Raw genomic sequence first — 10,987 nt, forward strand, 5'->3', positions numbered from 1 at the left:
CTCAATCTTATGAAAATGAGATACAAAAGTAAACACTTGAGATTCAAAATTTGAATCTTCTATGACAATATCACTTGTACTAAAATAAAAAGAAAATATTAATTAAACAAGTAAAGAATAACTTAAGATGATAAGGCACAATCCAGCTAATTTATTCTCATAATCATTTCATTCCACCACTTACAACATGTTACTATAGGAAAAATTTTAATTGTGACGGAAACATAGGTGATACATCATGTATTTTTATTAAATAATGTGAAATTTTATTTTTTAAGTTATTAATTTTTTAACATATATATCTTATTATTTATATAACGACTCGTGGTGGACCAATGCTAGGCGCACTACAGAACATTTTAACACGTAATTATTTTTAATTTTTTCTCCTCCTCCTAATATTTTTATTTTATATTTTATTTTTTAATATTTTAGCTCTCGAAGTGCCCTGGATGAGATTCTCTTCGTCTCGTTTTATATTTCTCACTCGAAAAAATTCCATTTTATAAAATTGCCCATAAAAAAAAAAAAAAAAACAGACCTCCCTTCTAATCCCCTCCCATTTCTCCTCAGATCTCTCTCCCTTGTTCGCTTTTGGGGTCCAAGGGTTTCGCTGCTACTCTAGATCTCCCCTAGCGATTCGAATCCTTCTCCGGGTTCGAAACGCTCTCTCTCTCTCTCTCGCTCAGCCGTGGACTCGCACTTCACGGCCGCATCGCATTCGTAGATCCAAGCCGCCGATTCCGAGCCGTCGATCTGCTCCCCAGCCATGGCGGCCGCGAACGCTCCGATCACCATGAAGGAGGCCCTAACGGTTAGTCTTAAACTTCCGATTCGAATGCTACTTCAGCTCGATTGAGATTTACACTTGTTTTTTTGCCGAATTAGTTGCTTTTTTGGTCAATTGCTGTGCTTGATTTATCGTTTTTACTTCGATTTTGTTACTTAGTTTTGTGTTAAGCTTCAGATAGATCTGAAATTTCGTTGAATTTTTGGTTTCTGATCAGATCTGAGAAGTTTTACTAAGAACTACTTAGCAACTGTGATTTCGAACACGATTAACTGTTCTCTGTTCGCTTAGAGGATTTGACTAGAATAATTAAGTGATGATGAGTTTATATGATCTGATCTGATTGCAGCTTCCGAGCGTTGGGATTAATCCACAGTTCATAACGTTTACACATGTTACTATGGAATCCGATAAGTACATATGCGTTCGGGAGACTTCGCCTCAGAATAGTATTGTCATTATCGATATGAGTATGCCGATGCAACCTCTGAGGAGGCCTATCACTGCAGACTCTGCGCTTATGAATCCGAATTCCAAAATCCTTGCCTTGAAAGGTAGATTATAGCAACTTGTTCACATTGCTGGAATAGCTTTTTTTTGCATATAAGTGTCGTCACTTTTGAAAGATGCTCTGGTTTAGTGTTCTGGGCTTGATCTTAATGCATCATGCATGTGTGCTTGCACCAACTTTTTGAACCTCAGCTTACTTAATAAATAGATTCACGATTCATCTTGCTAGTATGTTTGCAACACGTATTTAGTTGAATCTGCAGTTACTATCATGTACAATCTAAGCACTTAACTTTATTTACCGGCTGGATCTTACGGACCAGCGCCTTACCTTTCTTTATGAACCTCGATTTATCTAATTCTGATCGACCATGTGTTGTCATATCCACTTGAAGCTGGAGTTCAAGGTACTACTCAGGATCACCTTCAAATATTTAACATTGAGATGAAAGCAAAACTGAAATCTCATCTTATGCCTGAGCAGGTACCTCACTTCATTTGTTTACTACTTAATATGTTTTCGGCATCTCTTAATTATTGCATAAGGATATCTGGTTCTTGTTGTTTTCTGCAAGGTTTTAAATAATCTAGCTTACGTATCCCCGTTGGTTCTTTTGTAGATTGTTTTCTGGAAGTGGATAACCCCAAAGATGTTGGGTTTAGTCACTCAGACTACGGTATATCACTGGTCAATTGAAGGTAAGATACCTTCAATAACTAATTTGAGTATTACACAATCACACTTCTTCAGGTTTTTATTTTTTATTTTATATATATATATATATATATATGGAAACATTACAAATTTATTGTATCAACTTGCTTTTTGTGTTAAAGTTGTGGTCTTTATTTGTTTGGTCCTGCTGCATCTCCTTGTAGGTGAATCTGAACCTGTAAAGGTGTTTGAGCGAACAGCTAATCTGGCTAACAATCAGATTATAAATTACCGCTGCGATCCTTCTGAGAAGTGGTTGGTTTTGATTGGAATTGCTCCTGGTGCACCAGAGGTACGTTGTTATGTCTATTTATGCCTGTCCAATGTCCACCAGTATTCTTTATCTCAGCCAAGGAAAATTGTCAGAAATTGCAAAACTGTTTGTCTTTTGGGTGTTTGCAGCCAGTGCTCCAGTTGTCAGTCTTTATCCATATTCAAATCCTGTACTTCTATCATAATACGTTCAATCTAGCCTCATAAACAATATTGTTTGAACTATATTTCCCAATGATTAAAATTGTGAAACAACTGTGATGCTGTACTAGTTTTTTGTTTATAAAGTTCAATGTATCGGAATATACATTCCCTCTCTTTTAAAGCCGCTTTTCTGCTGTACTGCTTCTCATTGTTAATTCTGTTTTTCTAGAGGCCACAATTGGTGAAAGGAAATTTGCAACTGTTCTCTGTGGATCAGCAGCGCAGTCAAGCTCTTGAAGCACATGCTGCATCATTTGCCCAATACAAGGTATGCACAGTTCACTGCCCCATTCTCCTACCATTTATTTATATTCTGCACCCTTCACTACACACAATCTGTTAATAGACAAATACATATGCATCTTCGAATATTGTTGACCAGCTTCATTTATGTTGCACAGGTTCCAGGGAATGAGAATCCTTCAACTCTTATTTCTTTTGCCACCAAGACCCTCAATGCTGGACAGATTACATCAAAGTTACATGTTATTGAGCTTGGTGCCCAGCCAGGTTGATATTAGGATTATATTAAAGTCTCATGCACATGAAATGAAGTAGACTGCCTGCTTCTGTTTAGACATGATTTTTCGTTTCTTTACACAAAATCTCCATTGAATCTGTAAATGATGATTATGTTTTATTTGATAGGGTACTTTTTGTATCATTAGTTTCAATTAATCATCGCGATCTTGGGTACATCTTCTGGGGATATAAATTGGAATAAGTTCAACATGCTCATAAAAGATTAAGAACTTGTATAGATTAAATTAGTAATATTGACTTACTAAGTTTGTACACAGATGACATTTTTACTTAAAATCAAATGTTGGGAAGATATTGAAAATATATAGTTTTTATATACTTTATTTTGGTGATTTTTAAGTTAAAGGAAGTAAATGTGAGTTTGAATCGCTTTTCAGGGAAACCATCTTTTACGAAGAAACAAGCAGATCTCTTCTTTCCTCCAGATTTTGCTGATGATTTCCCAGTCGCCATGCAGGTACTGAATTTGTCAATGTTTTTTATTAATCGTGTAGTATATGGTAACTTTGTTAATGTTGAATTTGTTTATTTGGCAGATGTCTCACAAGTACAGCTTGATTTATGTAATTACAAAGCTTGGGCTACTATTTGTGTATGATTTAGAGACAGCTAGTGCAGTTTACAGAAATAGAATTAGTCCGGATCCAATTTTCTTGACAACAGAGGCTTCATCAGTTGGAGGGTTTTATGCAGTTAATAGGCGGGGCCAGGTGTTGTTGGCTACAATTAATGAACAAACAATTGTGCCTTTTGTCAGTGGTCAGGTATGATTGAAATTTTTTTCTTTTTTCTTGGTATGGTATTGAAAGTAGCAATTTGCTCTTAAGAATGTTGTCTTGTTTTCATTTGCAGCTAAACAATTTGGAGCTTGCTGTGAATCTGGCTAAAAGAGGAAATCTTCCAGGTGCCGAGAATCTGGTAAGATACTCTTTATAATAATTTTAAGCTTGAGTATACTAGATTTTCTATAGCGGGAACATTTTAAGTAGGCATATTTCAATTGTTGATGGAATTCAGTTATTCATTTGATTGCATTTCGTGATAAGAAGCAATATCGTTGCTTTTATTGTATCCAATTTGAAGTTGTCATGATAAGGCACTTTTTTGAACTTGATGCTTACTGAAGGTGTCTTTTTTTTTAATTAACCTTTGAACGAATTAATAACACTTTGAGATAGGGAGTTGAGGTGAGAGAAGGCCTTAATCTATGTGGTCTACAATTTCAGTATTGCTGATTGTTGGCTGGACTGTACTTGGCTATCTCATTTGTAATGCCATGATTTGATGAGCTGTAATTCTCTGTACTTTAATGTCTGATATGCCTACATGAATATTACAGGTTGTCCAGCGTTTCCAAGAACTGTTTGCCCAAACAAAGTACAAAGAAGCTGCTGAGCTTGCAGCGGAGTCCCCACAAGGAATTCTCCGCACACCTGATACTGTTGCTAAATTCCAGGTTTCCATTTTGCTTCTGTATTTTTGTACATGTTTCTTTCTTTGGGTAGTTTTTCTCTCTTCACATGATTTTGTCCTGGATGTGTTTCACATGTATCTAGAAGCTTGATGTGTTCTAGTAGTTCATGTTTCTTTTTAGGATAGATTACAACTTAATGAAATTTACGTTTACGATTTTTGTTATCTGATGTGTTGCAGAGTGTTCCTGTCCAAGCTGGGCAAACACCGCCTTTGTTGCAGTACTTTGGGACACTCTTGACAAGAGGGAAGCTCAATGCGTTTGAGTCATTGGAATTGTCACGTCTTGTAGTAAACCAGAACAAGAAGAACCTTTTAGAGAACTGGTTAGCAGAGGACAAACTCGAATGTAGTGAGGAATTGGGAGATCTTGTGAAGGTTGACTTTGCGACTTGAATTTAAATGTCAATTTTTCAGATATTTACATTATTCGTGTTAATATCTCTGAATTTTTTTCTTGTAGACTGTGGATAATGATCTGGCTTTGAAAATATATATTAAAGCCAGGGCAACTCCCAAAGTTGTTGCAGCTTTTGCTGAACGAAGGGAATTTGACAAAATTCTGATCTACTCAAAGCAGGTGTGGGAATGCTTTTATGTAGTAATTGGTTTATAAATATTTGTTTTTGTAATTGTTAAATGGTTGTTTGGTTTCTAAGCATTGCCATTCTCTTTGTTGCTTTAGGTTGGCTACACACCTGACTATCTGTTCCTTTTGCAAACAATTCTTCGAGCAGATCCTCAGGTACTCTTTTAATACTCACAAAGCTTATATTTTCTATTTACTTCTTGAAAACTGAAAGCATAGCTGTGTCACACATTGATCTTTGTTTGGTGGATGTCTCATTGAAAACAAAATCCTTCCATTTGCATTTTTTCGGTTAATACCCCCAGGAGTTTGGTCTACTGTTTACATTTGACTTGCAGTTGTATACAGATGAACTTGAATTTCAAATTAAACCAGGTTATAATGTGGTTTTGACTGTAGGGTGCTGTTAATTTTGCATTAATGATGTCTCAAATGGAAGGTGGTTGTCCAGTTGATTACAACACCATAACGGATCTCTTCCTTCAGGTGTGTTTACTTTCATTAGTACTATTGTGCCATGCTCACGTTAGCAATTCTAGATATATATATAATAAATAAGAGACTAACAAATCTTCTTGTTGTCCTTTTGTTTATTTTAGAGGAACCTTATTCGCGAGGCAACCGCCTTTTTATTGGATGTTTTGAAGCCAAATCTTCCAGAGCATGCGTTCCTGCAAACAAAGGTTTCTATTCTTGAAGCTATATATGAATGATCCATTAATTCCTATTTCTGCTGGTTGACTTTTTTTCCGTCCATGCAGGTCCTTGAGATCAATTTAGTGACTTTCCCAAATGTGGCTGATGCTATTTTAGCCAATGGAATGTTCAGTCATTATGACCGTCCTCGTATTGCCCAGCTATGCGAAAAGGCTGGTCTTTATGTGCGAGCTTTGCAAGTAAGATGTCTTGTGTTGCAATTCCTTTTCTTTTTCTCGTCTATTTTCTAGTAGTGGCATTTGTGCTAAAGCATTTTACTTCTGTTGCAGCATTACTCAGAGTTGCCTGATATTAAACGTGTCATAGTGAACACACATGCAATAGAGCCACAGGTTCATATCCTTTCAAGTATTTACATCAAATTGGTACCATAAACTTCTAGAACTGTTACTAAGAGTGCGTTCTTCTACAGTCACTTGTAGAGTTTTTTGGCACTCTATCAAAAGAATGGGCATTGGAGTGCATGAAAGATCTTTTATTGGTCAACTTAAGAGGAAACCTTCAGATAATAGTGCAGGTACAATTTTTTTTTCTGTTTTTACTTTGATGTTAAAAAACATATATGGAGCATTATCTGAAGCAAATTTTAATACCTGCACAGGTTGCTAAGGAATACTCTGAGCAGTTGGGAGTTGATCAGTGCATGAAGCTCTTTGAACAGTTCAAGTCATATGAAGGGTTGTATTTCTTCCTCGGTTCGTTTTTGAGCTCAAGGTAATCTGTTCAAGAAAATAAATTTTCTTTGTTTTCTTTTGTGTTTGGATGTCACCTCCAGTTTATTCTTGATTTTTATGTTACTTTAAAATGTGATACAGTGAGGATCCTGATATCCACTTCAAGTACATTGAGGCAGCTGCTAAAACTGGACAAATCAAAGAGGTGGAGCGAGTTACTAGAGAATCAAACTTCTATGATGCTGAGAAGACGAAGAATTTCTTAATGGAAGCGAAGCTCCCCGATGCACGTCCATTGATTAATGTTTGTGATCGTTTTGGATTTGTTCCAGATCTCACCCACTACTTGTACACGAACAATATGCTTCGTTACATTGAAGGTTACGTTCAGAAGGTACTATTTGAGACTTCTTTTGACACTTTGAAATGTCCTTTGGGTTCATTATTGATAATTTTTTTTGGCTTGTTGCGTAGGTGAATCCTGGGAATGCTCCATTAGTTGTGGGACAGTTGCTGGATGATGAGTGCCCTGAAGATTTTATCAAAGGCTTAATTCTTTCTGTCCGTTCATTGCTTCCAGTGGAGCCCCTTGTGGACGAATGTGAGAAGAGGTACATGTTCAGAATGCCACACCCAATCCTCATTTTTAGTTTACCATCATTTTTTGTCTATATCACTTCATTTTCTTCTTCTTTTCCCTCTCTCTAGGAATCGCCTTCGTTTACTCACACAGTTCTTGGAGCATCTTGTGAGTGAGGGAAGCCAAGATGTACATGTTCACAATGCTTTGGGTAAAATCATCATTGATAGCGGCAATAATCCAGAACACTTCCTTACCACAAACCCATATTATGATTCGCGTGTTGTTGGTAAATATTGTGAGAAACGTGATCCTACCCTGGCTGTTGTTGCTTACCGCCGTGGACAATGTGACGATGAACTCATTAATGTCACAAATAAGAACTCTTTGTTCAAATTGCAAGCAAGGTTGGTGATTAGTATTTTATGTTTTTTTTTAAACATTTCATCTTATTTGACTACGCATAGGTTTACTGACTAATTTGTTGATATTAGGTATGTGGTTGAGAGGATGGATGAAGATCTTTGGGGAAAAGTTCTTGACCCTGAGAATGAGTACAGAAGACAGCTTATTGATCAAGTTGTTTCTACTGCCTTGCCCGAAAGCAAGAGCCCGGAACAAGTTTCTGCGGCTGTTAAGGCTTTCATGACTGCTGATTTGCCCCATGAGTTAATTGAGCTTCTTGAAAAGATTGTGCTTCAAAACTCTGCCTTCAGTGGGAACTTTAATCTGCAAAACCTGCTAATCTTGACCGCCATCAAGGCAGATCCGTCGAGAGTCATGGATTACATTAATAGGCTTGATAATTTTGATGGACCTGCAGTTGGGGAAGTAGCTGTGGAAGCCCAACTGTATGAGGAAGCGTATGCAATCTTCAAGAAGTTTAACTTGAATGTCCAAGCGGTTAATGTCTTGCTGGATAACATCCGAAGCATTGATAGGGCTGTTGAGTTTGCGTTCCGTGTGGAAGAAGATGCTGTTTGGAGCCAGGTTGCAAAGGCTCAGCTCCGGGAGGGTCTGGTGAGCGATGCTATTGAGTCATTTATCCGTGCAGATGATGCCACTCAATTCTTGGATGTTATTCGCGCTTCTGAGGATGCAGATGTGTACCATGACTTGGTGAGGTATCTTCTGATGGTTAGGCAAAAGGTGAGAGAGCCCAAGGTGGACAGTGAGCTCATTTATGCATATGCAAAGATTGATAGGCTTGCTGACATTGAAGAATTTATTCTGATGCCCAATGTCGCTAATCTCCAAAATGTTGGTGATCGCCTATATGACGAGGCTCTCTATGAGGCTGCAAAGATAATATATGCCTTCATATCTAACTGGGCAAAGTTGGCTGTCACACTTGTGAAGCTCAAACAATTTCAAGGTGCTGTTGATGCAGCACGAAAAGCCAACAGTTCAAAGACATGGAAGGAGGTTTGCTTTGCTTGTGTTGATGCTGAGGAGTTCCGCTTAGCTCAGATTTGTGGTCTCAACATTATTATACAGGTGATTTTTTTGCATCTGGATATGTCTCATATTCTTCTAAGGTGCATTTTTACTCTAGATTTGCGCATATTTATACAATTTTCACTAATTGTTTGTCTTGATTTGAATTTTATAGGTGGATGATCTGGAAGAGGTCAGTGAATACTACCAGAATAGAGGATGCTTCAACGAGCTAATATCTCTAATGGAGAGTGGTCTGGGGTTGGAACGTGCTCACATGGGAATCTTTACCGAGTTGGGGGTTCTATATGCTAGATATCGCCCAGAGAAACTTATGGAGCACATCAAATTGTTCGCAAATAGGCTAAATATTCCCAAGCTTATTAGAGCATGTGATGAGCAGCAACATTGGAAGGAGCTGACCTATCTGTATATTCAATATGATGAGTTTGATAATGCTGCAACCACCATCATGAATCATTCCCCTGAAGCCTGGGATCACATGCAGTTCAAAGACGTGGCAGTTAAAGTTGCTAACGTGGAGCTATATTATAAGGCTGTGCACTTCTACTTGCAAGAGCATCCGGACCTCATTAATGATATTCTAAATGTGCTTGCACTTCGTGTAGATCATACACGTGTGGTTGACATCATGCGAAAGGTAATTGATTGTGCATGTATTCTTTACGCGCATCATAGATTCCTAGCACTCATCCATGGCTCCTATATTGAGATTCTTGTGTGCTTGAAAATTGTAGGCTGGTCACTTGCTTCTTGTGAAGCCATACATGGTTGCAGTTCAGAGCAACAATGTCTCTGCTGTGAATGAGGCTTTGAACGAGATATATGTTGAGGAGGAAGACTATGAAAGATTGCGTGAATCCATTGATTTGCACGATAGCTTTGACCAAATAGGCCTCGCTCAAAAGGTAAAATGCATTCTATTTCTAGTCTGTTATCTGTGTTGTTAATGTGCAGGAGCCTTATGTTGTTTGTTTGGTCAGATTGAGAAACACGAACTTCTGGAAATGAGACGTGTTGCTGCATATATCTACAAGAAAGCTGGAAGGTGGAAGCAGTCCATTGCATTGTCAAAGAAAGATAAACTTTACAAAGATGCCATGGAGACAGCCTCACAATCTGGTGACCGTGAACTGGCAGAGGAGTTGCTTGTTTACTTCATTGAACAGGTACAAAACTCTTTATAAGGACTCCATTTTTCACGAGTGCATTTTCTTTACTGTTGTCCCTGGCCTGCTAGCATTTTTGGTAATTCATTAATTTTCTTCTTTAAATTGCAGGGAAAGAAAGAATGCTTTGCATCGTGCCTCTTTGTCTGTTACGATTTGATAAGGCCGGATATTGCCCTTGAACTTGCATGGATGAACAACATGATCGACTTTGCTTTCCCATATCTGTTACAGGTAATGTTTTTTGTCTTGTTTCCAACTGTTTCTTGCGTGTAAAGGGTTATTGACGTTTTTCGTCGAGTCTTGCTTGCATTGTAGAGAACCTTATGTAATTCTTTGTTTTACAGTTTATCCGGGAATACACTGGCAAAGTTGATGAACTGGTTAAGGACAAGATTGAAGCTCAAAAGGAGGTCAAGGCTAAAGAACAGGAAGATAAAGAAGTTATTGCGCAGCAGGTAATCACTTTGAGATATTCTATTTCCTTAACTATAGAAAGTGGGTTCGATGAATTTGCATTCGTTCTGTTCACATATCACGTCAATCTCCGTGTTCTCAACGTATCTTTTGTTCTTTGCTTAAATGTCACCATGCGTTATGATTGATTGGGTTGACATGCTTTGCAGAACATGTATGCTCAGTTGCTGCCTCTTGCTTTGCCTGCGCCACCAATGCCTGGCATGGGAGGCGGAATGGGAGGAGGGTATGCTCCACCGCCACCTATGGGAGGAATGCCACCGATGGGCATGCCGCCCTTTGGCATGCCACCAATGGGCAGTAGCTACTGAGGCGTGTTGAACTATTCTTGCGGAGTTCGACACTTGAATTTGGTGTTTTAGTGAGTAGGGAAACCTATTTGATAGAACCTACCATTTAGTGTAATTTTGTGTGGATATGTTGTGTTGTAATATTCTTTTGTAGCAGAGCCAATTTTTGTTTGGCTGGTGGTTGAGGGCAAGCTTAGAATTCTCTGTATTTTTTTGTTCTCGTTTTTTCGAACGTACCCGAGTCCGAGTATAATACAAAACACTACACTGATCATTTTGATTATGTTCCAATTTTTCTTGGTGTGTATTTGTTCAAACGATTTGTTTTCCACTGAAAGTGCAGTTTGTTTAAACCATTTCTGAACCAGTCTGTTTATCATGGACCAAATTATCAACTGCGGTGCCGGAATTAGGAATAATCCTGGCAATTCATCTTGTTTGGGTGTCTTTTATGTACAACTGTGTGTACGGGTTTTGGGTTTTAATGTGGGGTCTAAAAATTGGAATTTACAGGCTCGTTTGGCT

The 10,987-nt window shown here is 38.1% G+C and overlaps 1 protein-coding gene across 1 annotated transcript; it reads left to right on the forward strand.

Annotated features, from left to right (window-relative positions):
• Positions 1 to 413: 413 nt before the first annotated feature.
• LOC103437458 (clathrin heavy chain 1) lies at positions 414 to 10,753 on the forward strand. Its single transcript, XM_008375926.4, has 30 exons — positions 414 to 814; positions 1,140 to 1,344; positions 1,696 to 1,784; positions 1,921 to 1,999; positions 2,180 to 2,307; positions 2,662 to 2,760; positions 2,894 to 3,002; positions 3,413 to 3,492; positions 3,572 to 3,799; positions 3,888 to 3,953; positions 4,375 to 4,491; positions 4,689 to 4,886; positions 4,972 to 5,088; positions 5,194 to 5,253; positions 5,497 to 5,583; positions 5,697 to 5,780; positions 5,859 to 5,993; positions 6,084 to 6,146; positions 6,227 to 6,331; positions 6,416 to 6,528; positions 6,630 to 6,882; positions 6,963 to 7,099; positions 7,197 to 7,475; positions 7,563 to 8,565; positions 8,681 to 9,166; positions 9,264 to 9,434; positions 9,510 to 9,695; positions 9,807 to 9,929; positions 10,043 to 10,153; positions 10,322 to 10,753. Exons 1-30 carry the CDS (start codon positions 770 to 772, stop codon positions 10,481 to 10,483), a joined length of 5,118 nt encoding a protein of 1,705 aa, XP_008374148.2. The 5' UTR covers positions 414 to 769; the 3' UTR covers positions 10,484 to 10,753.
• The last annotated feature ends 234 nt before the right edge of the window (positions 10,754 to 10,987 follow it).

This window comes from Malus domestica, chromosome 01 (genome assembly GCF_042453785.1).
Source record: "Malus domestica chromosome 01, GDT2T_hap1".
Classification (NCBI taxonomy): Eukaryota; Viridiplantae; Streptophyta; class Magnoliopsida; order Rosales; family Rosaceae; genus Malus; species Malus domestica.

Excerpts from the sequence above, each read along its gene's own strand:
- LOC103437458 (XM_008375926.4), top strand. The coding sequence starts at position 770 with ATGGCGGCCGCGAACGCTCCGATCACCATGAAGGAGGCCCTAACG. Across the intron at positions 9,435-9,509 it reads AAATAGGCCTCGCTCAAAAG|ATTGAGAAACACGAACTTCT; the intron begins GTAAAATGCATT and ends TTGTTTGGTCAG. Across the intron at positions 10,154-10,321 it reads AAGAAGTTATTGCGCAGCAG|AACATGTATGCTCAGTTGCT; the intron begins GTAATCACTTTG and ends CATGCTTTGCAG.